The sequence below is a fragment of the Neomonachus schauinslandi genome, chromosome 3 (assembly GCF_002201575.2).
Source record: "Neomonachus schauinslandi chromosome 3, ASM220157v2, whole genome shotgun sequence".
Classification (NCBI taxonomy): Eukaryota; Metazoa; Chordata; class Mammalia; order Carnivora; family Phocidae; genus Neomonachus; species Neomonachus schauinslandi.
This window is the reverse complement of record NC_058405.1, coordinates 15,690,279-15,716,445: the sequence shown is the minus strand read 5'-3', so window position 1 is coordinate 15,716,445 and position 26,167 is coordinate 15,690,279. Positions and strand designations below refer to the sequence as shown.

Below are 26,167 nucleotides of genomic sequence, written 5' to 3'. Positions count from 1 at the left end.
AAGCAACATCCTTCTGAGTCTCCATAAAAAAGGCGGGAACTAGCCAGCAGGCTGGGGAGTGATGGGACGCGCGCCTCCGCACGTCCCGCCCATTTCAGCCTCTGATTGGTGAGTGTACTGGGCTCGTGGCGGAGGGGCCTGCCACATAGGTTGTCAGTCTCCCGGGGGCGGATCCGGGACGCCGGTCCTGCTCCCTCCTCCCACAGCCCCGGCTGCCGACGTGGGGAGGGCGGCAGCAGGCCGTTAGGGCCGGGGTGTGGGTGCCGGGAGGGAAGGAGGGGGATGGGGGCCCTGCGGCTGCTGGCGGTGGCCCTCACTTGCTGCTGGTGGCCGCCGGGCAGCCAGGGTAAGACCCTGCGGGGCAGCTTCAGCAGCGCCGCGGCCCGAGACGCTGAGGGCCAGAGCGTCGGCCACTTCGAGTTCCACGGTAGGTGCGGGGGCGGGGAGCGGGATGCAGGCGCGTGGGCCCATCCCGCGGGCCGCACCTCTCCGCCTCGCTGGGGGAGGCCTGGAGCCGGCGGCGGCGACGCGGGGGACTGACCCCAGCCCCACCTGCACTTCCCGCGTCGCCGGCGGCCCACCCCCGACCGCAGCTGCGGGAATCGAGGGATGCATTAATGCCAACCCTGCTGTTGCTGCTCCCCACTCCCTGGTCAGCACCCTCCCGTCCGATTAGTGATTGTATTCTGCACTTGAAACACCATTTCCCCCACCTTCCGCACACGAACGAAAGTACGGAGGACTTCCTCTGCTGCATCTTTCGAGATCCTTCCCTCAAGGGAGCATCGTTTGCTCACTCCTGTCTCAGCCTGATTATATACACTAAGGCACTGTACTTAACGTGTGCATTTAAGCTCCAGAACTTAGATTTACTGGGTTTAGTCTTTGTTTTTAAGATAATTTGCTAAAACCTACTTGAAGCAGAGAGGTTTTGGAAACCAAATAAAATACCTGCTAATCTAGTGGTCACAATTGCTAGGACAGTTTGGTTACTCCACTACTAAAGGAGTAGATTTACCATGGACCAGGAGGCCTACCATTCACTTGACAGAAATGCATGTAGGTGTGTCCTGGAAGCTTCATCATTTGTATCTGGCCCTTCCGAAAGGAGAACTGCATTTGATTCTTACTTCCTGGTCTCCCTCAAAAATCAGTAAGTCTTAAAAAATGAATGAATTCGCAATTCATTCTAATTTTTGCTTTATTTGCACTCTCGAAATTTAAGTGATTTTCTTGGTACATACTTTTGGTACTGAATTTGACTGGTATTGTATTGCAAATAATTATTTGCCTTGATGAGGTTGGTATCCTTAATACAGTTTTTAGCATTAAAAGATGCACTGTCAGATTGTTGTCCCAGGGAGGATTCTTAAGAGAAGATAATAGAAACAAGAAACTATTTTGGTGTAGGAAAGGAATTTAAGGTATTGCAAAATTACAGAATTGGTGGTGTAAAGGGAGGGGAACCTGAAATTTTTTTTAAAAATCAAAGTGTTTAAAATAGTTCAGTAAAGTTTTCCAAAATCCAGTGTGGCACAGACCTTGGGTGAAGAAGAAACTCTAGAAACTTTATTATTTTTTAGGTCACATTTTTAGTTTTCTTAAATCAGCTGTCTGTAACTGTACTTTGAATATTGACAGTGATAGCAAAGACAGTACAATAAATGGCACGAGCTGGACAGTGCTGGAAATCCAGATATCTCAAGGAAGATTGAGGAATTGAGTGTTCCAAGTATATTAACACACATACGTGCTCTTTCTATGTGTGTGTGTATATATATATTTTTTATTATTACCAGTCTTCAGTGAATTTGAATTCAGTAAAATAATTAAATTATACTGAAATAATTAACTCAGAATGCGATTTAAGATGTTAAGCCTTCGAGTCACTTCTAAAATTTTGGATAATTTATAATGTAATCAATTTATGTAGGAGACTTGGACATTCCTTGATACATACTATACATTTAAATTTATTTAAAATGTTTAACAAAATGGTAATTATAATAACAAACATGACAACAGCACAGAAGAGATCTTAAAATGAAAACAGTCTCCTGCTTTACTTCTCCTCACCCAGAATCCCTTTCCCTAGAGGCAACTACTTTTTGCCATTTCTGTTCAGGGCCTTAAATGTACTCAGTGTGTGCAACCAGGCTCATTCTATAATGTCTCACACCATCTATTGTTCTGCAAGTTCTTTTGTAAAAGTCACAGATGTCAAATTTTTTATCAGGTGTAAAATGTCTATCCCCAAACTAATTTGTTTAAACTTTCTCGCTATTAGCTATGCCAATTTTTTACATTAAAAGTATAATATTAACACACATGTTATATTAGAAAACAAGAAAAACTTTGGTGGGAAATTTCTATAGATAGTTTATGAACAAATATTAAAGACGTGGAGTGGTGGTAAAATGAGGCAAAAAATCTGTTACAGTGAATGTCCAGATACAGCAGAAGTTGCCGTTTATTCAGTGAAATGGCATCACTCTTCATTGGAAGTGTAAGGAGATACCACACATTAATTTGGATAATTAATATGAATAGTCTTTTGATTTGCACCTGAATGGGATGCTCATTCCAGTATGATCTACCTAGTTAAGTGAGATTTAAGAAAAACTGTGTTCTGGGGCGCCTGGGTGGCTCAGTCGTTAAGCGTCTGCCTTCGGCTCAGGTCATGATCCCAGGGTCCTGGGATCGAGCCCCGCATCGGGCTCCCTGCTCCGCGGGAAGCCTGCTTCTCCCTCTCCCCCTCCGCCTGCTTGTGTTCCCTCTCTCGCTGTGTCTCTGTCAAATAAATAAATAAAATCTTAAGAAAAACTGTGTTCTTGGGTATTCTGTAAGACTGATAAATCACTGAGCTCTACCTCTGAAATTAATAATACACTATATGTTAATTAACTGAATTTAAATTTAAAAAATTAAAAAAGAAAAACTCTGTGCTCTTTAAATTCCTATTTTGATAGAGGTGTTGAATTGTCTTACCGTGTCAGTTCCATACAAGACCAAACTAGTTAATAATTTTTGTTTTAATGTCAAGGTGACCATGCTCTTCTGTGTGTCAGAATCAACAATATAGCAGTAGCTGTTGGAAAAGAAGCTAAACTCTACCTGTTCCAAGCCCAGGAATGGCTAAAGCTAAAGGACAGCAGTCATGGTTATAGTTGTGGTGAAAAATTATCCAAAGCTCAGTTGACAAGTGAGTATATCCTTTTTTCTTTGATCATTAGATACTTTTTTTTTCCCCTCCTGAATGTTGAAATCTTTGTTTTCATACCAAGATGTTTCATGACACATCACACTGTGATGACATTTTGTCTAGTACATTTTAAGCTGAAATTTTCCTTGATCAAGGGATAGAATGCCTCTCCCCTCCCCTTCTCATTAAAAATTTTTGAAAAATGTCCAGATAGTGTATAAAGGCATACTTTATCTCATTCGGACTTCTTACCAGTAAGTCACATAATTCATACCAGTATGGCAAATATATTTTGGCCCAGTGGCAGCATGGAATGAACAATAGCATTGGTTGAATGCTTATTATCTGCTAGCACTGAGCTAAGCACTAAATATGCATTATCTCATTAATTGTATGATTTAGCCCAAGTGATGCTGTTTTGCAACATGTTATTGGAACATGGGACCTAGTCATGGTGACAGAGTGTGTCATTTTAGGATGTACCAGCACCACATCATTTGTAAACTTCCAGATTTGTTTCTGGAGAAGCTCTAATTTTATTATCCTAGTTGCCTGTATCCTTGAACCCTTCCATTCTCATCAACACTATCCCAAGTATTAGGGTGCACTATCCAGAATTAGTGAAACTCTTTTTAATTTCTGTAGAAATGAAGGGCATATACTATGCTACCCATTTTACCCCTTGGAAGTTAATTGGTTGTAGGCGATACTAGAAGTGTGAAGCATCCATGAGAAAAAGTAGGAATTATCTCTCTCCTCTCTTTTCCCCCTATTTCACCCCCTTTTCCCCTACCATATTCTGCATATCAGTGACTTTTAATCTTCTTTTAATGTAGTCAAGTAAAACATTGCCATTTTCTGAACTTTTAGTCTTCCTAGTCTCATCAGCTCTCTGGGTCCCTCATAAGGCAGCTAGCTGAATAGGGATAAGAGTGGAAGCCCCTAGGGTGTGGGGTGCCTGGGTGCTCAGTTGGTTGAGCATCTGACTCTTGATTTCGGCTCAGGTCATGATCTCAGGATTGTAAGAGCGAGCCCCACATTGGGCTCTACACTTAGCCTGGAGTCTGCTTGAGATTCTCTCTATCCCTCTCCCACCCCCATCCCCCGGATCATGTTCTCTCTCTCAAATAAATAAATAAATAGTTTAAAAAAAAAGAGTAGAAGCCCCCCAATCCTTGCCACCTCTTGTGGGGAACTCTTATCTAGATTAATGAGATGACATTGACAGTATGCTGAAGAAGTCTTGAATGACTAGATTCAGACATCAAAGAGATAGTTACATAAACTCGTTTTTCCCTTCCCCTGATTTTCAGAACTTACCTGGGAAATTCGTTTTGTTTGTTTGTTTTTTTACCTGGGAAATTTGTGCAAATGTTCATTATCAATTATCTTTTCCTTTCCATACCAATTTGGTCATCTAAATGTTCCATATACGGATAAAAAGTTCTAACCTTCCATTCCCACTCCTTATAATGTCCAAAACCAGTTCATCATCTTGCCCATCCAAACCTGGTCCTCTTCCTCTTCCAGCATTCCTTGTTCAGGACCTGGCGCCACCATCTGTCCAATAAACAAGCTAGAATCCAGGGAGTCTTCCAACACTCCCTCTTTGACCTCTCCATCCTCTTCCAGTTTGTCAGTAAGTGACTTCTGAATATCTCTGGAATTCATCTATTTTTTTTGTCTCTGCCCCCACCCTGTTATTCTAGGCTGCCATAATCTTTTGCCTGTTGCAGTAGTCTCCTCTCCGGCTACTGCAGCCATGCTCGTGCCCCCTGTAACCAGAGTGATCTTTCTAAACAGCGGATTTGATCATGTCACGTTCACTTCCTCACCACACCTTGAAATATTCCAGTCATTTTCTTTTGCTGTTAGGACAAGACAGATCTCCTTAACCTGATCAGCAAAGCCATCAGGGTCTAGCCATTGTTACCCCCCAGTTCCATCTCACAGCACTGTCCCCTCCTCCCTCATTTTATTTGTAGGCTTGTTTTATTTCAGTGCTATCCTGGGCCTTTGCACAGACTTTGTTTGTTCTTCACTTCCTCTTTGGCCCTTCCAATACTAAGTTGACACTTGAGTTTTTATAGCTTGTTTTCTCCCACAGCACATATTATAGTTACCACTTTACATCGTATGTATTTGTTATGAAATCAGTCAGAGCAGCAGGGCTCTTTTGGTCTACTCATTCACTCATTCACTGAGCACTTCCATTGTTTCATATACTAGGCAAGGCACCTGTGATAAATCAGGGACCAAAATATACTCTTAAGGTTAGTGGGGGTGACAAATGAATCTGATCAATGGAATAAATGTGAAATTGCAATTGTGATAAGTACTATGAATGTTAGTTACATGGTAGTATGAGAATGAAAATTTACCATACCCTAGTGCTTAGTTTACTAAGTGTTTGTAGAATGAATTGTCATAGAGCTTAGGGTTGAAGGGCTTTCATTTTTGTTTTTTTACTTTAATTCCAGTATAGTTAATACAGTGTTATATTAGTTTCAGGTGTATAATATAGTTATTAAACAACTCTGTACATTGCTCAGTGCTCATCATGATAAATGTTCTCTTAATCCCCTTCATCTTTTTCACCCATCCCTCCACCCATCTACCCTCTGGTAACCATCAGTTTGTTCTCTGTAGTTAAGAGTCTTTTTTTGGTCTTTTTTTTTCTTTGTTAGTTTGTTTTGTTTCTTAAATTCCACATATGAATGAAATCATATGGTATTTGTCTTTCTCTGACTGACTTATTTCATTTAGCAGTATACTCTCTAGATACAGCCAGGTTTTTGCAAATGGAAGATTTCATTTTTTAATGACATTTTGTGTGTGTGTGTGTGTGTATCACCTCTTCTTTATCCATTCATCTACTAGTGGACACTTGGGCCGCTTCCATGTTTTGGCTGTTGTAAATAATGCTGCAGTAAACATAGGGGTGTGTATATCTTTTCAAATTAATGTTTTTGTATTCTTTGGGTAAATACACCATAGTGGAATTACTGGATTATATGGTATTTCTATTTTTAATTTTTTGCGGAACCTCCATACTGTTTTACACAGTGGCTGCACCAGTTTGCATTCCCACCAACAGTGCATTGAGGGTTCCTCTTTCTCCAGATTCTCGCCAACAGTTGTTATTTCTTTTTTTTTTTTTTAAGATTTTTATTTATTGGGGCGCCTGGGTGGCTCAGTCGTTAAGCGTGTGCCTTCGGCTCAGGTCATGATCCCAGGGTCCTGGGATCAAGCCCCGCATCGGGCTCCCTGCTCCGCGGGAAGCCTGCTTCTCTCTCTCCCACTCCCCCTGCTTGTGTTCCCTCTCTCGCTGTCTCTCTCTCTCTGTCAAATAAATAAAATCTTTAAAAAAAAAAAAAGATTTTTGTTTATTTATTTGACAGAGAGAGAGCGAGAGCAGGAACACAAGCAGGGGGAGTGGGAGAGGGAAAAGCAGTATACTTTATAAATGCATCCAAGTTTTTGCAAATGGAAGATTTCATTTTTTATGACATTGTGTGTGTGTGAGAGAGAGAGAGAGAGAGAGAGAGAGCAGGGAGCCTGATGTGGGGCTCAATCCCAGGACTCGAGGATCATGACCCGAGCCGAAGGCACACGCTTAACGACTGAGCCACCCAGGCACCCAACAGTTGTTATTTCTTGTGTTTTTGATTTTAACCATTCTCACAGGTGCAAGGTGATATCTCATTGTTTTTGATTTGCATTTCCCTGATGGTGCATAATGTTGAGCATCTTTTGATGTGTCTGTTGGCCATCTGTATGTCTTCTTTGGAAAAATGTTCATGTCTTCTGCCCATTTTTTAATGGATTATTTGTGGTTTTTTGGTGTGTTGAGTTGTATAAGTTCTTTATATATTTTGGATACTAACCCTTTATCAGATATGTCATTTGCAAGTATCTTCTCCAATGTTGTCTTTTTGTTTTGTTGATTGTTTCCTTCACTGTGCAGAAGCTTTTTATTTTGATGTAGTCCCAATAATTTATTTTTGCTTTTATTTCCCTTGCTTCAGGAGACGTATCTAGAAAAATGTTGCTACAGCTGAGATCAGAGAAATTACTGCCCGTGCTCTCTTCAAGGACTTTTATGGTTTCAGGTCTCACACTTAGGTCTTTAATCCATTTTATTTTTGTGTATGGTGTAAGAGAGTGGTCCAGTTTCATTCTTTTGGTTGTAGCTGTCCAATTTTCCCAACACCATTTGTGGAAGAGATTGAGGGGTTTTTTTGGTTGCTAGGTTGATTGCTTTGTATTTGGTACCTTTCATATCTGGTTGGTAGGTTGATTGCTTTGTATTTGGTCTTTTTCTTCCAGTAAAAACTTAGCAGGCAATTTAAAGCTTTGAGCTGTAGGAATTTAGTTTTTTATATTATGTTGTTAATGTTATACTATATACTATGTACACTTGCAAAAACATAAATTTTGTATCAGTCATATACCTTCAGTCACAGACCTTATGTGTGCAGGGAGAGAGCACAGTGCAGTGGAAAGACTGCTAAACTGAGAATCAGTGCCTGTTTTCTTTGAGCCTCACTTTACCTATCTGTACAACCAGAAAGTTGGATAAGTTTTCATTAAGGTTCCTGAAAGTCCATTTTAATTATAACTCTTTAGGATGGAGTTGCATATATATACAAGGCTGCAGCTTCCAAAAACCTCTTGCAGTTGTTTCTTAGGCTATTTTTCCTTCTTCTCTATTCTTCTGTTGAGTGCGAGGGTATTCTTTGGAATTATTGGAATGGAAGATCTCAGGAAATAGGAATTTGTGAGGAATGAAGATTGTTAAATTTTGGGACCTGGAAAAAATTAAATACTGGTGATATATATATTGCTTTCTGCAAATTTCATCAACTCTTTTCCCAGCAACAAAAGCCAAGTCTTAAGAAATATTCTCTAACTTTTATATATTAGCTGCCATATTTATAGTATGTTATTATTCAGGAGCTTTGGTGCATTGAAACAAAAAGCATATCCTTAAATTCATGACAATGTAGTAGTACCACATATTTTTAAATAATTTCTTGTAGAAATAATTCTCATTTCCTGGCCATTAATGAGACTTTTAGGAATTAGTAGCCATGGGACGCCTGGGTGGCTCAGTCGGTTAAGCGGCTGCCTTCGGCCCAAGTCATGATCCCGGGGTCCTGGGGTCGAGTCCCACATCGGGCTCCTTGCTCAGCAGGGAACCTGCTTCTCCCTCTCTCTCCCTCTGCTTGTGCTCTCTCTGTCAAATAAATAAAATCTTTAAAAAAAAAAAAAGAATTAGTAGCCTTTCACCTAGTTGGTAATGAGTTCATTAACTATGCCAAACTCCTATGTAAAATCTTACTGCTGCTGTGAACTATGAAAAGACTAGCAGATTTGAAAAATTCTGTAGTGTCGAATGTTGCTTGTGTGTATACATTCCCCCAAATTAATGTTTGAGAAATTATTTTTCAGTCTTCCTTTTTCCTCTTTCAGTAAAGTCATAAAACATCAGATTTTTTAAAAATGACAAAAGCTATTTTGTAGGTTTTTAAAGAAAGCAAATGAGACATTTAAAAGCACTGAAAATTATGACTTTATGTAAAAAAATTTAACAAGGAGGTTCAGGTTACAAGAGCTAAATATTTTGCTTACAAAACATTTTCAGTATTTTTATATCACACATAATAATTCCTTTTGTACATTTGGTATATTTTATAAATCATTGAAAGCTGTTAGCATTTTATTATTCTGTGCATTTTCTTTTATAACATGATTGGGCAGCTAGCCATGTGACACCATTCTCTGCAATTCAAGTTTTGTTAATATGTGAGATACTAATTACATCAGCATGGACTACGTATGCTGTGTGGTAGTGTTTTGTCTCAAAAACAATGAACATACAGTTTTGTCAAGATGCTTGTTTCCCAGGCTTGCTAAAAAAGGCCACAAGACAAATAACTGAAGGCCAGTATCACTTTTTAAAGCACACTTTTGTTTTTATTTTATGTAAATCTGCATAATTGAAAATGAAACATTAAAAAGTATATTGGTGAAAAATGTAATGGTTAATTTTTATGTTGTTTTATCTAAGAAAAAAGTGCAAGTGATAAAACGGCAACATATCAGAACCTTTCTATTAGAAAGTTCGGATTATGTAATTGTGAGCTGCACATTTCAAAAGCCTAATTTCTGAGCCACTATTGCTCATATATTGAGTTCTTATTAAAGGTCTTCAAATATTTAACAGAAACTAGAGTCTTTGCTACATTTTTCAAGAAGCTATACAGTAAAAAAATAAACCAAAAACAGTAGGATAAATATCAGCTAAATTAATATAGCCCCCCCCAAAATGCTGTGGCATTGTTAATAAAAATCATCTTGTCCCCTTTAACTACTGTTAATGAAATTCCCAGTTGTAAAGTCTAAGTCCTCAAAATTTGAATCCTGACTAGATAAATCCGTATCTCATTTATAAAGACAACTTAAAAATAGTGTTTTTTAACATTTTATTCAGGAAGTTTTCAATCATACAGGTAAGTTGAAAGTGTAGTACAACTAATATCAGTATATCCTTTGCTTAGATTCAATAATTGTTACTATTTTGCTTCATTTGCTTTACATTTGTGTGTGTGATTTTTGTTTTTAATCAAGGCATGGGAAAATAAGCTGTAGGTGTCATGAGCAATTCTCCATAATAACAGTACCATCATGACACCTAAGAAAATGAATAAATTCATAATGCCCCAATGCAGAGCCCCACGTTTATCTCAGAAAGTGTCTTTTGTTTATTAAAAAGCATTTTTCTGCAATTGAGAAAAAGATCAAGACTAACTGGCATGCTATGGGGGCAATCTAGAATTGGGAATAATCTTATATTTTAAGAATACTCTACTTTGTATAGAATTAAGCTCTTCATGTAGGATTTTCAGATACTGTCTCATTTGCTCCTCACAAGAACTCTGTGTTAAACAGGTCGGGTATCTTAATTTTACTACTGAAGAAACAGATTTCGAGAGGTTAAGCAATTTATTTGCTGAGCTGCAAGGTTATTAAGTAATAGCACCAAGACTTCCTCTTTTAACTCTTCTACTCTTTGTATTATACATAGCATTTGAGACACTATTCTCCTACTACTTCGTGGTAGTGTTAGTGAGTGCCTCAGAATCATAGTTTCAGATTTGGAAGGCATCGTAGACATCATTAAGTGTTTCTCAGAGGGGGTACTATTGGCATTTTGGGTGGAACAGGTCTTTATTGTATGAAACTTTACCTTGGATTGCATGAAGTTTAGCACAGCCTCCCTCCAAGGACCTTCTTAACTATTGTGACAACAGAACTGTCCCTACACATTTTCAAATGCACTGGAGGGGAGCACAATTACCCTGGATTGAGAACCATTTATTATGCTCAACGTCACTACCCATCAGGGAAATACAAATCAAAACCACAGTGAGATACCACCTTACACCAGTTAGAACGGCAAAAATTAACAAAACAGGAAACAACAAATGTTGGCAAGGATGTGGAGAAAGAGGAACCCTCTTACACTGTTGGTGGGAATGCAAGCTGGTACAGCCACTCTGGAAAACAGTATGGAGGTTCCTCAGGATGTTAAAAATAGAGCTACCCTACGACCCAGCAATTGCACTACTAGGTATTTACCCCAAAGATACAGACGCAGTGAAAAGAAGGGGCACATGCACCCCAGTGTTGATAGCAGTAATGTCCACAATAGCCAAACTGTGGAAGGAGCCAAGATACCCTTCAACAGATGAATGGATAAAGAAGATGTGGTACATATATATACAATGGAATATTCAGCCATCAGAAAGGATGAATACCCACCATTTGCATCGACATGGATGGAATTGGAGGGGATTATGCTAAGTGAAATAAATGAATCGGAGAAAGACAATTATCATATGGTTTCACTCATATGTGGAGCATAAGGAGGACCATAGGGGAAGGGAGGGAAAACTGAAGGGGGAGAAATCAGAGAGGGAGACAAACCATGAAAGACTCTGGACTCCGGGAAACAAACTGAGGGTTTCAGAGGGGAGGGGGGAGGGGAGATGGGGTAACAGGGTGATGGGTATTAAGGAGGGCATGTGTTGTGATGAGCACTGGGTGTTATACACAACTAATGAATCATTGAACACTATATCAAAAACAAATGATGTGCTATACAGTGGGTAACTGAACATAATAAAAAAAAAAGAACCATTTATTAGTATAACTACCTTGTTTCAAAGAAAGGAAAAGGAGAATTAACCTTCATTCGGCAATTACTATAGGACAGGTATTGTGGTAAATGACTCATGTAACTTAGTCCTTCCACCAACTCTTTGCTCTAAGTACTATCTTCATTTTACAGATGAAGAAAGTGTCATTACTTACATAACTTGCCCAAGTTTACACAGAAGGCAAGTAAGTATTGGAGCCAGGATTCAAACACAGATCTGTGTAATGCCAACATTCATGAGCCTCCCCATCCCCCCACTGTGTAGACCTGACCCAGTAGAACAACTCTTATATTCTGGTAATTTCTACTTTTCTCCTTTCAGTACCTTTGTAAAGAATAATCAATGAGAAAAAGATTTGGAAAATCTTTTGAAAGTATTTGTGGGTCATAGTTTTTAGATCTAATGAATCCCTGAGTTGAATGCTCCATTTTAAATTTAACTCAAATATAATTTTCAAAAATGTCACTGTAGTTGTTACCCATTGTCATGAAGTTGTTACATTGTGAATGTACTTAATGCCACAGAGCTAACTGTATGCTTCGAAATGGCTAAAATGGTAACTTTTGTGTTTATGTATATTTTACCACAATAAAAAATTCTTAATGTTACTAATCCACTTGAAAACTTTGAAATATTTAAAATTCAGATTCAAAACTTCATTGAAACCATTCTACTCATTTGTGGTGTTTCACAGTACTTTTATAGTGACCTCTTTGGTGAGGATACATTATTTTTTATCTGCCTTATGATTTACAGGCCTTATTCAGTACTACACCAGGGCTTCGATTTTCAAGACCGAACAAAACAAAAGAATCTAACTCTTGAGTTGATTATATGACTGAAACAATGAATATATTTGAGAGTTTTGCTTTGAAAGTGCTATTTTCTTTCTCTTTAAAGTGACCATGAATCAGACTGAACATAATCTGACCGTGTCCCAGGTTCCATATCCACAAACGTGGCACGTGTTTTATGCTGACAAGTATACATGCAAAAATGACAATGAGAATTCTCAGGCGGAAGATATCCCATTTGAAATGATGTTACTAAACCCGGATGCTGAAGGGAATCCATTTGATCATTTTAGTGCTGGAGAATCTGGTAAGAATATATACTTAAATAGATGTCCTAAATATAGAAAAAACTTGTGCACAAATATTTTCATGTTATGTTTTTTGAATATTAAAAATTGAGAACAACTTGTGTCCAACAGTATGCAGATGGTAAGTGAATCCTCTTATAGCATTTTAATAATAGCCATACTATTAAGTTAGAAGAGCAGAACACTAAATTTTATATTTTATGATTTCAAGTATGTTAAAAAATACAGAGAATTAAGCAGAAAGAAGTACAAAAATATTAGTAGATTGTTTCTGTATTTTGGGGAGTAGAATTATGGATTTTTAGTTTTCTCTATGCATTCTAAACGTTTTTGTGGTTTTTATGATAACCTAGCACTATTTTTATAAACAGAAAAATGCTAATAAATTGAGCAATCTAAATTGGAAAATCAGGGTTTTTTTAAAAGATTTATTTGACAGAGAGAGATAGCGAGAGCAGGAACACAAGCAGGGGGAGTGGGAGCGGGAGAAAGGAAAATCAGTTTTTAAGTGAGATGGAACCTGCACTATTTTGTATGGCTGTCCTTTCACCAAGTTGTTTAAAGATAGTAGGGATTGTCTTCATGGGAGCTTGCAACCATTTTAGGAATGATCAAAGTTTATAATGTTTTCCAAAATCTGTTTTACTCCCATAAAATATTTCATCAGAATTTTAGGGTTGGCTGCGTATTGTCCTACAGAAGTAAGATTCATAGCCCAAACAGAAATGAATGACTTCTTTTGATTAATGGTAAACGTGCGCTACAGTATTATAGCAGATTTGTAAATTGACATGTCAGAATGAAGACTAAGATTGTAGGATGTCTATCAAAGAAAAGGACTAGGAGTTTGCTTCTTAATGAGTTCATTACCCATCTGGAAGAATCAATCTGCTTAGAAATTCAGTCCCATTAAATCTCATTGGCCATCAAGGTGAGTGGGTGCAGGTAGAAAGAAATTGAGGCTACATTAGATGAAACCGATTGTTTAATTCAAAGTGTAAATTGCCACAGCTAGAAATGTAACTCAAGGGGCATGTGTTATGGACAGGAGGTCACCAGTAACTTAATGTATGAAGAGATAAATATTTTTTAGTATCTTCTAGTCTGAAAAAAATATTTATATAGCAACAGAATGGAGAGCCAAACATTCTTAAATAGTTAAATTTAAAAGTTCTTTCTGTGAAGGAAATGACAGAAGGGTAAGCTACTCAAGTTACTTTTGAATGCAAGCGAATTTAAAGGTTAAATTTTACCTAACAGTACTTTGGATCAGTATGGATCATTATTGGAAGTCAATTCAGGGGCACTTGGGTGGCTCAGTCGGTTAAGCGGCTACCTTTTGCTCAGTTCGTGATCCCAGGATCCTGGGATCGAGCCCCACATTGGGCTCCTTGCTCAGCGGGGAGCCTGCTTCTCCCTCTGCCTGCCGCTCCCCCCTGCTTGTGCTGGCTCCCCCACCCCGCCGTGTCGAATAAATAAATAAAATCTTTAAAAAAAAAAAGAAAAGGAAGTCAATTCAGTCCTACCATTTCTTTTATCTTTATTTATTATTATTATTATTATTATTATTATTTTAGAGGGGGGAGGGTGGGAGAGGCAGAGGGAGAATCCCAAGCAGACTCCAAGCCCCCAGCACAGAGCCCAGCATGGGGCTCGATCCCACGACCCTGAGATCATGACCTGAGCTAAATCAAGAGTCAGATGCTTAACCGACTGAGCCACCCAGGGATCCCATTTTTTTTTATCTTTATAAAAGATGTTGACATTTATTTTCTGTAGTTTGGAAAGGCATCGATGAAACCCAGGTCTAACTGATAGCTTTGGATGGATAGGTGGACTAAATTGCTTGTAAGGTCCCTTTTAACCCTAAGTCTTTATTATTTCATATGACAGTTATTTTTAGGACTGGTAAAGGCTCAGCAGGAAGTAATACTCTGCTGCATTCACTGTATGTGCAAACACTACAGCCTATAGTGTAGTCGGTCCAAAAGCCCTTCCCCCTCTTGCCTTCCTGGCAATTTGCCTGTAGCTCAAGAGGTGGTTTTATTTATTTTGTGGACCCATGAGACTCTACTAGATCCTGATATACTTTTTTTTGCTTCCTTATCCAGGCTCCCATTTTTGGTCACTTTCCTCATTCCCAATTATAGACATCTGAACATAGACTGTAGGCCATAGAGTGATCACATTTGTGGCCTGTACCACCCTTGGGCCACTGAATGTCAGCCATATTTGCCCAGGCTCACCCTGAACCTTGCCCACGTCTTCCAGTGTTTTTTCCAGCATCCTGAATTATGGCTAGCTTTTTCTTTAGGGTTCACAGGAACCATTCTAATTCAGCTCTTAGTCCGGACTCTTTCTGACCTGCCTTCTCCAAGACTGATTTTGATTTGATGCTTATGTTTATGTTTAAAATCTGTCTTATACTAGAATGGAGAAAGTTACATGGTCATGTCACCAATAATATTTAAATGAGGGATAAAGCCTCACTACAGTATGTATTTTCATTAAGCATGATTCTGTGCAAGGCTAATCTGTGGGGATTGATTATTTACAAGTGCCAGACGTACTCAGAAGTATTCAGTTGTTATATGGCTGGCTTAATTCCTAGGGATCACATCATTTTATTGATTAAGGTACGTAAAACCCTTAAAATATGATTAATTCTACATTGCCATGACTAGTATGTCATATGATTAGTTCTACATCAAAGTCTAAATCAGTGGTCTTCAACCCATCACTGTGCATCTGGAGAGCTTTAAAAAAAATACAGATCTCAACCCCCTGAGACTCAGATGGATTTGGTTTTGGAGTGAAAGCCAGGCAGCTGTGGTTTGTTGAAGCTCCAGGTTGATTCTAATGTGCGGAACCAGTGATCTGAAAGTCCATATCCCAGGTGCCTGGGTGGCTCAGTTGGTTGAGCGTCTGCCTTCAGCTCAGGTCATAATCCCAGGTTCTGGGATCAAGTCCCACATTGGGCTCCCTGCTCAGCGGGGAGTCTACTTCTCCTCCCTCTGTTCTTCCATCTCGTGCTCTCTCCCACTCTCTCAAATAAATGAATAAAATCTTAAAAAAAAAAGTCCATATCCCACATTGCTTTGTTATATTGGTTTTACAGTAGAGCCTTGAGAGGGATTCTTCCTATTCTGTAGCCTCAGGTATGGAATTTCTTTCTAGGAAAGAATCCCCAGTTAGTTTATTTTAGAAACTTTTGCTCATTTGTCTAATTTTCTGCCCTAAGTAGGGAAAATTGATTTGCTATGGTTTTTAGTGATAATTGACTATTAAGCTATATGTCTAAGGAGTTTGAATTAGAATAACCTGGTACAGATAGCTGCAATTAATGTTACATGTTATTCTGGTTAGATTTTATAATTTGTTTTCTTTCAAACAAATTATGTATTTTTTTTTTTTTTAAAGATTTTTATTTATTTTTTTGACAGAGACAGACAGCGAGAGCAGGAACACAAGCAGGGGGAGTGGGAGAGGGAGAAGCAGGCTTCCCGCAGAGCAGGGAGCCCGATGTGGGACTCGATCCCAGGACCCCGGGATCATGACCTGAGCCGAAGGCAGACGCTTAACGACTGAGCCACCCAGGCGCCCACAAATTATGTATTTTGTATCTATCAGACTTTGGTTAATCTCATATTTTACAGATTGGTCTAGGTTTAAAAAAAACACTAAGGCAAGGATGATGCCACTTGACAAAATACTACATAGGAATATTATGTTTTAAGGTAGAATAAAGTAAAACTGCTTTTTAAAAAAATTAGAATCTTCATTGACTATATTTGTGCTCTTGTTAGAGACCAAAAGAAGTACTCAGAATCCCAAAAGTTAAAGCATTATCATCTAAAGTAGGCTGGTTTTCATCAGAATAATATTGTAATATTATTCTTTGTCACATCTGCTATCTCATTGTTTTTAAGATTCCAGATATTAGCTCTGGTAACATGTTGGAATGCTTTTGATTTAAAATAATGGAAAACTCTCATGCAAACGGTATAGACAATAAGGAAATTAGATTCTTAACGTAACAAGAATTTCTGAGGCTTCTTCACAGTGGTTTATTCAGCATCTCTGTACCCTCCTATCTTCTGACTGTCAGCTTTGTCGTTAGGCTAACTCCTTCATGTTCAAGGGTAACTGCAGTTCACTTTGTGGGCTTCACACCCAGATAATGACAATATACAGTAGCTCTTTTTTGAGAGGAAGGAAACCTTTCTCAGAAGCTCCCTCGTCAGATTTCACTGGCCAGAGCTAGGTCACGTGCCCTTGCTCTACAACATCATAAGACAAATATAAGTGAAGGTGTCAGAAAGAGATGAGGGTAGATTAGTATGTCCGAGTACAGGGTTAGGCTTACCTCTTATTGGCAGGGGTGGTGGAATTTTCTGTGGTCAGTTGAGGCTAATCAGGATATATCTTGAAACACTTGCGGGTGGCATGGGCATTGGGGTAGGCAGGAGTGTTCCAGTGACTCTCCCCTTTTCTTACCCTCTTTTCTCCCATCTCCCATCATGTAGCTGGAACTGTTTTTTGAAGCTGTCCTGTAAGTTTTCTTCCTGCTGAATTTTGCCAGTGCTTCTTCACGTTAAGCTTGCCTTAAAATCTACACATTTCCTTATAACATACATGTTTGCCACCTGTTGCATGCTCATTTGACAGTATTTTTCTTCTTTTGTATATAGGTGAGAGTTAATACTTAGTTCCCACCTGTCTTATAATTAGAATTTAATTTCACAGTGAACAAATATAGATTGTTTTTTTGTGAAGCATGGTGACAGAATAAAGTAAAGTTGATCACTAAAGAGAAAAAAACAGACTTCTTTTTTCTAGAGGGGATTTATTTAAGAGAACTGCATGCAAAATCAGCATTTTATCTTTAGACTATCTTGTGGACAGGGTCAAGGTAAGAATAATGAATGAATAAAGTATAGGATACAAATGTCCTGAGCTAGTTCAAGTTATTTAATATATCATCTGAATGAAAAAATTTGTTGCTTATAATGTTAGCTTTTCTGGAAGGTCCATTTCATACTGAATAGTCCTGTTTTGTGCAGCTGACATGGGTCTTCTTTCCACAAGTACCTTCCTCTTACATTATTCTGATTACTCAGTAAATAGTCTGAGGATTTTCTTTTCGTCATAGATTTGTAACCTGATGGAGTCTGAAACTTTATCTTGTAATGGATACTCTGTAAAGTATTATAAGTAAATAAAACAAAAGAATGCCATATTTAATTCTTTATACTAAGAAGGAAAAATAAAAACTAAGATTCAAAAGACCGGACCACATAAAGAATTTTACTGACACTCGGTGATAATATGTTTAGTGTATTTTCTGTCTTGTTCTATTACTATAACAATCCCAGGCTTATCATCCCATTATTTCTAAAGCTGGAATACTTTCTATGTAAGGAGTTTAAAAAGAGATTATGCCTTTTCAGTTATTTGATCTTCTCTTCCTGAAGTCTAAACATGCTTTTTCACCTGGATGAGAGAAGTAACTAGTGACATTTTTGTGTGTAGAGCAGGAGAGACACCCAGTGGCTGAAATACTACTTCTCTCTTTTTTTTTTCCTCCTAACCATTCCAAAAACATGATTGAGATTGAAGTGTTTAATGACTGTTTTTCCTACCGTTTGCATCTTCTGGATTGCTTTTTCAAGATTAATACGCCCTTCTCTGCCTGTTGATTGGAGCTTACCTCACATGGGAAACTGGAGCAGATTCAGCACTCGCAATTGGATGGGAGTGATCGCAGTTTAGACTGTTCATCCACAGATTCAGCAGAGGCAGCCCCCTTCACGGCCACCGGCACTGTACTCCAGTGTTATGTAGATACAATATAAAATCCTAATATTAGGGACTAGCTTTAGATGTCACCAAGTCAGTGTAAGTAAGCTATTCAACTCAAAGCTAGCCCTCTAGTTTATGATAAAAATTTTCTGAAATTTCTGAAAAATGAAGACACAGTCAAAAGATTCCAGGTACTGCAGAAAAAGGGGGTGTCATCCATGTGAATGCATGGACACTGCACTAGAAAGCTGTTAGTAGGAACTAGAAGCTGCTTAATGACTGGCACCGTTTTTAATACAAAGTCTGCTCGTTTACTTTGTTCTTGTCTTTACCAACCAACTCCCTTTGCTTATTCGAAATTTCTGCTTACTCAAAATATTTATTTCACTGTGGCCTGATCTGATGTCTTTGGTCTGTCCCAACATCAGCTCCTTTCAGTTTCAGTTTCTGTTGCCTAATTCTTTCCATGTTTTGTGGTTTCATTTCCTGAGAGAATATGATTAGCCTGACTTATCTTTGAGACCCAAATTACTCTGGTGGTCAGTGGCTAGTCTTCAGATTGGTGGCCGTTTGGTCAGGTCTTAGTTTTAGTCAACTGTGGAATGGAGTCTCATGGTCTCCATAGGATTTCCTCTTTGACAAGAGCTAAAGACAGTTGACTTCAGAAGGGGACTCTGGTCATAACAGGTATTTTGAAACTGTCTAGCTGGAAATGTAAGGTAATGGTACATCCCAGAGCTGTGCTTTTGCATCAGAATCACCTGATGGGCTTATTAAAATACAGTTTGCTGCTCCCCTCTCCCAGAATTTCTAATACAGTAGAGCTGGGATAAGGCCCAAGAATGTGTGTTTCTGTTTCTAACAAGTTCCCTTTGGATGCTGCTGGCCCAGGGATCGCACTTTGAGAACCATTGTCAGGGTGTATTTAACTATTGTTGATGAAATCTGTTCCTAAATTTCATACTAAAGTCATCCACTTTGGAGGCAAAAAGTATGTCTAACTGAATGCTAAAATCCTTGTTTTAATTTCCTGTTTTTTAACAAAACTGTGCTCTTATGGTTAGTCTTCTGGCTTATCCCCTGACCATGATTATAGACCATTTTATAGATTGACTTTATCTACGTTAGTTTAATCTGCCTTCTTATATTTAAATCTTTATCCCAAAGTAAAAAATTGTTTACATTTTAAGTTTCCCTTTTTTCCGTACAAAAGGGAATGCTATGACTCCCAATTAAAAAAGCAAGTTCTAGAAATATATTGAAGGAAGATTTGAAAGCAACCCCACGCTGTCGCTGGCTTTGTACTGAAGCAGACTCCTTTCTTCTCTCCACAGGGTTACATGAGTTCTTTTTTCTCCTAGTCCTGGTGTACTTTGTGCTTGCTTGCATTTATGCTCAGTCATTGTGGCAGGCTATCAAGAAGGGAGGGCCCATGCACGTGATCCTAAAGGTTCTGACAGCCGCACTGCTGCTACAGGCCGGCTCGGCGTTAGCTAATTATATTCATTTCTCCAGGTAACTCGAAACCACTAAAACTGTGTTCGCCATTGCGTCTAATTAATCCTAATTAGTTCGCCAAAATTGTGCTCGCTTTGATTATGAACCCTCTTCGCGCATTTGTAATTTACACTAATACTCTTCTCTTCAATTCCTCAGTTACTCCAAAGATGGAATAGGGATACCTTTTATGGGAAGTTTGGCAGAATGTGAGTATCCTTCTGAGATGTGTTTTTTGAAACCTAACCTTGCTCTCTGCTTCTGGCTTGTTTTCCTTTTTTTGTAAATTATTTTCGTCCTGATAAAATTTTTCTATCCAGGGTTGGTTAGAATTCAGCCCAACTGTAAAGAGGGTTACAGATTTAGTTCCCATCTGTCCCATTTAGTTTCTTCTTGATAATAGGTAAAATGTGTAGTTCTTCATTGTTTTTGAAGCTTACTTATATGCATTCCCTCAGTTTATCTCAGGAAAAACTCAGTGATGTGGAGATGTTTATCCCTAGTTTGCACATAAAGCATCTGGGCTCATTGACAGGAAGCGCATTTCCAAATGTCAGCAGCTGTTATGTGGTAGAGACCAAACTCAGACCCAAATTTTCTGATCCCAAAGCTGAAGGTGGTTTTCCTATTTTCATCCCTTTCTTTACTTTTTCTGCTGCAGAGCCAGAGAATATACCTATAATTGAATTGATCTCATAGCTTCTTTCCTTTATTTATATGAAGAATTCTGATGAAATAATTTTTCAACTAAGCATGATGGGAAAAATATTTAAAAGTTCCCATGATCTATAATGGCATTCTCAGTCCCAGAAAAGTAGTCAAGATATGCTCTAAAAAAGCAAATTCTGAATATGAGACCATTCCAGGATTTACTTTTTAAAATATTTCCATAATTCTCTTTTAGTCTCATCTCTATTTAATAGGGTAGCTCATGGTAATCTCTGTAATGATCTCAGGACTCATTTATCTTCATCTTGCTGCCTATTTTAAGATTTTAAACCTACTACCTTTGTTTTCCTCCTAAAGAGGATGTGTACTGGTCACCTCTTGGACACGAACGCGAGTTGCTTCTCCTTTTTGAACAGTATTGAGAGCGCTGGTTTCTCCTGCTCTTGTCTCTTAGGTGACTCAGGATGTTTAATAGAACCATAGAATTTTAAAGCTGAACAGAACCTCAGAAATAATTTAGCTTATGCCTTTTGAGAAGCAAAGCGCACAGAAGCCCATCAGTGGAAGCTACTACTAAAATCAAGGACTTTTGAATTTTTGTGAGTGTTTGCTGCATACAAAATAGTGTTTTAGGTTGTCTGGCATCTTCACTGTAGGTTAAAAAGCAAAAGTTTTTGTTTTTTTTTTTAATTAAACTACAATAAATGCTGCTAAATTTTGGTGTTCTGATAACAGGTTTGATAAGTTAAATGATTAAAACGTCAAGATTTTTAGTAAAATCACACAGAATGGGATTTTTGTGTGACCTGTATATTTTGTCTACAGTTAGGTATTTTTCAGTGACAGCAGATAAGCAGTGTCTTATCTACCCATGCTTACAGTTACAGTATTCTGTCAATATGTGTCTTACTTAGTATACAGAGAATTGAGCCAGAACATCAGGGGTTCCCCCCCCCCCCAGGTATTTGTTTTTGCTAATTAGCAACTTATGCAGGACTATTCCTTTGGCTGACTTCTTTAAATAACTGAATATTTATTTGTGAGATGTTTAATAAAAGTAATTGGCATCACAATCATTTACAATCTGTGATGAAAGAAAACTGTGCTTGATCTGAAAGGCCATGACATTTTGTACCATTCAAATGTAGTAACAGTTTATTATCAGAATTTACTATTACAAATATGTGAGCACAAATGTCGAGTATCCAGTTTTAATTTGCATGGCAGAGTAGAGGGAAAATGGTCAAAATATATCTGGAAAAGTGTATCATTAATAGGTTTTCAGCTTGTAACTTTTTAATATATTATAGTACAGCTAGTTTTACCTGTTTTTGCAAGAATATCTTTATATAAAAGAAGTAAAAGTTGTAGACGTCAAAGGTGGTATGGCTGGCAATTTGAAGAAAGTTTCACTTTGTTAAATTTTGATCACGTTTATTCCAAAATCCTCATCAAAATACCCTATGATGAGAAAGTGATCATCTTTTTTAAGTCAATAAATACTAGTTTCCAAAATAAAAATGCATGGAACTTGGAGTATTTATATATACTGTTGTTTTCTCCGAGTCTGGAACTGGATAGGTGGTCCTGTTGCCTCCGTTTTTGAAGCAGCAGGCGTCCCCTGCAGTGTCAGTGGTGGCCACCTGGTGGCGTGTCACACTAACACACGGACCGTTTCGTTCGTCTTCGGGACTCCAGCACCAAAGCCGACATCATTGAATGTTACAGTAGCCATGTGTTTTATTGTCATGCTATTTCTGATTAATAGTTTTAGAAAATAAGTTCACATTATATAGTTCAACCATCAAAAAATAATTAACAGCCTGGAAATGAAGGCACTAGTATTCTCCACATTGCAGAAATTACATTTAAAATGTGTTTATTTTTAATAAGCAGTCTGTTATAGAGAACAGCATTATGTAGTTAGAAAAGCTAAGAAAAATGGGAAGCACAAAGAGATTTAAAGTTGGTCTTAATAAAGATATATGTATGTATATAGAGAGAGTATTGCCAATGTTCTATTTTAAGAAATGTTTACAAACTTAATGGCAAAATTTTAATTTTTAGAGCTCTACTTGAATATCTCTTATTACTGAGTTACTGAATTTTATCGACTTCTCTTTGAAAATGCCTATCTTTTTGTGTTTAAAAGAATAATTATATTCTCAATGCAAAAAGGACCAAATCCTTTGTAATATGAAAACTTGGTTGACTTTGGTTTTCATTTCCCATTAGTTTTTGACATTGCTTCCCAAATTCAAATGTTATACCTGCTTCTGAGTCTATGCATGGGTTGGACAATAGTCAGAATGAAGAAGTCTCAAAGCAGACCTCTCCAGTGGGATTCTACTCCTGCATCCACTGGCATTGCTGTATTCATTGTGATAACACAGGTGAGTATTGATACTCAGTGTTTGTACTTTACAATACGCAGAAATGCAAACTTGAACAAACCTCATTTCAAAAGTGAAACTTGGGACTCATGAGGAATTTGTCATTTTGAAGTATGAATTTAAAGAGTGATAGATCTGGGGCGCCTGAGTGCCTCAGTTGGTTAAGTGGCTGCCTGCCTTCAGCTCAGGTCATGATCCCAGGGTCCTGGGATCGAGCCCCCCATTGGGCTCCCTGCTCGGCAGAGAGTCTGCTTCTTCCTCCCCCTCTGCCTGGCTCTCAACTTACTTGTGCTCTCTCTCTATCTCTCTGTCAAATAAATAAATAAAATCTTAAAAAAATAAAGAGTGATAGATCAAATAACCTGTAATCTTCCGAGTGCTGGTATATGTAGATTGCAGAATTTAGTTGTAATTTACTTGAACTTGAGCTTTCACAATCAGCTTATTTAAAAATATGCAGAATGCTTAATATTAGGATAGATTCTTATTTCCTACTTAATAGCTTTCTTTCATATTTTCTAACACATAGTAAGAACTCAACATTTTAAATGAGTGAATCAGTGAATTTGAGATTCATCCAGGGGCAAGGATTTTTTTTTAGGTCCAGTTCTGTTACTTTATACATGAAAGAATTCAAATGAATATCTGAGGTTAATGAAAAAGCAAAATACAGAATGAGAAAGAAGGGGATCTAGTTTTTGAAAAATCCAAAATCAAATTTAATCTTTTATTTATTTATTTATTTTTTTAAAAGATTTTATTTATTTATTTGAGAGAGAGAGAATGAGAGACAGAGAGCACAAGAGGGAAGAGGGCAGAGGGGGAAGCAGACCCCCCGCTGAGCAGGGAGCCCGATGTGGGACTCGATCCCGGGACTCCAGGATCATGACCTGAGCCGAAGGCAGTCGCTTAACCAACTGAGCCATCCAGGCGCCCCCAAATTTAATCTTTTAGAAAATTTAGTTCTCTTAGCCTTTTTTTATTCGTTTTCTTCTCTTCTAGGATCTCCATATGCCTATGTGCAATGGATTTTATAAAAATTATTAAGGAAAGTATAAACAAAAATTTATACTGAGCTTGTGACCATCATTAGCTATAGATGAAAATGAAATATATATGTGGGCTCTACAAAGGACATTATAATCTTAAGTTTTAATGCATTAAATAAAGTGAAAAATTCATTAATGAAGTATAAGTCCTGTGCTTTATTCATCTTTATACTCATTGTATGTATTTAGTGTAGTAGGTGCTAAGTGAAATAGGTATATTGAATTTCATGATTGAGTTAGAAAGAGACCATATCACAGGTGGTGATATTGAGTTAGCAAATAATGCCTTTCTAAGGCATTAGAACAAAGGGCTAATGACAATTGAATTAGAAGTGATTAAAATAAGGGCAAGATTCTACCGACTTGATGTTTTTGATCCAGGGCTTATGGAGAGTAGTGTTAATGTTGGGTTAAATTCTCATTTCTCAATAAATAGCTTTTTTTTAAATTGAATTTTCATTATTTCATTGTAATTTTAACCCATTATCATAGACAAATAAGAACTGAGATGATGACACTAATCTAGAGTTTATGTAAGCATCTGGGAAGAATACATGAGACACAGCCCTGGTCCTCAGCAACCACCCAGGCAAGGTGCACGCAACTACATAAATACATGCGTATTTTCCACAGGTCACATGTTATATACACATCTGAAAATGTGGAGTCTGAATCTGTAAAAATGTGAATCATGGGAAGTGATAGGGTTTTTATTGGCTTTATTGGGGTATAATTAACAAATAGAAATTGTACATATTAAGATATACAGCTTGATGTTTTGGTATATGTATACGTTGTGAAGTGATTGTTCACCAAAATCAGGCTAGTTAACATATCCATCATCTCACATAGATATCAGGAGATAGTAGTTGTACAATAGCACGTCCTTATTCCAAAAGTTAAGTTTAAAAATAGAGGTTAAGGAATTGTGAGGGTATAATAATTTGGGGGGGTGAAGAAGTAGCCCTTCGGTAATGGAGAGCAAATATTCAGCCTAAGAAGGAAACGCACTTGTCCAGTATGACAGAGGAGTTCAGCTGTTGAGCATGGTAGTAGGAGTAAGACCAGGATGGAAGATTTGAGAGTGAGAAGAGGAAGGGGTTGCTGACAAACCCCATAAAGCCTAAGAATTGGATTTAATGACTGAGTTTTGATCTGAATTCTTTGGAAGCCGCTGCAGACCATTCTGAGGGCTGAGTTGGCAGATGAAGGAAACACATGGCTACTGACGTGTGATGGCAAAAACATTATGGTAATTTGTGATTGACGTTTGGTAGAGATGGAAGGAATGTGTTTCCATTGAATAGCAATAAACAGAACAGCTAATGAGGAATTGCTGAGCTTTTTACTTTAATGGTAACAATATGGGGAAAGGAAGTCAACAAACAAAAGAATGAGTAACTGCTGGTTATTCATAAATAACCTGGTTGCTTACAGTGAATATTAAAAATATACTCTTCTTCAGGGCACCTGGGTGGTTCAGTCAGTTAAGGGTCCGACTCTTGATTTCAGCTCAGGTCATGCTCTCAGGGTCCTGGGTTTGAGCTCCCTGTCTGGCTCCACACTGGGTGTGGAACCTGCTTGGGGTTTCTCTCCCTCTCCCTCTGCCCCTCCCCACTGCTTGTGCGTGCGCAAGTACTCATATTCTCTCTCTCACACTCAAAAAGAAATACACACACACACACACACAGTTCCCTTTACCCTGGGGAGTGACATCTGAAATCAACAATTCTGACTTGTTCCCTTCTGGATTACAGAAGATACTGAGATATTTCAGAGTTATCCTGAGATAAGGGGCTTGAATACATTGATTCCTAATATGGTGCTGAAGGAAGAGAGATTTAGAAGAAAGTTCGGGTTTCTTCTCTTAGTATTTTCAACTTATTTTCTTTTTTTTTTTTAAAGATTTTATTTATTTATTTGACAGAGAGAGACACGGCGAGAGAGGGAACACAAGCAGGGGGAGTGGGAGAGGGAGAAGCAGGTTTCCCGCCGAGCAGGGAGCCCGATGCGGGGCTCGATCCCAGGACTCTGGGATCATGACCTGAGCCGAAGGCAGACGCTTAACGACTGAGCCACCCAGGCGCCCCTTCAACTTACTTTCATCCTTAGAGATGTCTTACTTGAATCGTGGTCGCAATTGCACTTTTTATCTTTTGTGTGTGGTCTTATTTGATAAAAATCCCTTTTCTCTAGCTTAGGGTATCACAGAGGAAAAGTCTATCCCT

The 26,167-nt window shown here is 38.2% G+C and overlaps 1 protein-coding gene across 1 annotated transcript in view; it reads left to right on the top strand.

Annotated features, from left to right (window-relative positions):
- Positions 1-257: 257 nt before the first annotated feature.
- GPR180 (G protein-coupled receptor 180) overlaps positions 258-26,167 on the top strand; it is a 30,403-nt gene continuing 4,493 nt past the window's right edge. The window contains exons 1-6 of the mRNA XM_021695993.1: positions 258-427; positions 3,044-3,202; positions 12,328-12,528; positions 19,666-19,846; positions 19,988-20,037; positions 22,733-22,890. Coding sequence (XP_021551668.1) covers positions 283-427; positions 3,044-3,202; positions 12,328-12,528; positions 19,666-19,846; positions 19,988-20,037; positions 22,733-22,890 — 894 coding nt within the window. The 5' untranslated portion in view covers positions 258-282. The remainder of the gene's footprint in view (positions 428-3,043; positions 3,203-12,327; positions 12,529-19,665; positions 19,847-19,987; positions 20,038-22,732; positions 22,891-26,167) is intronic.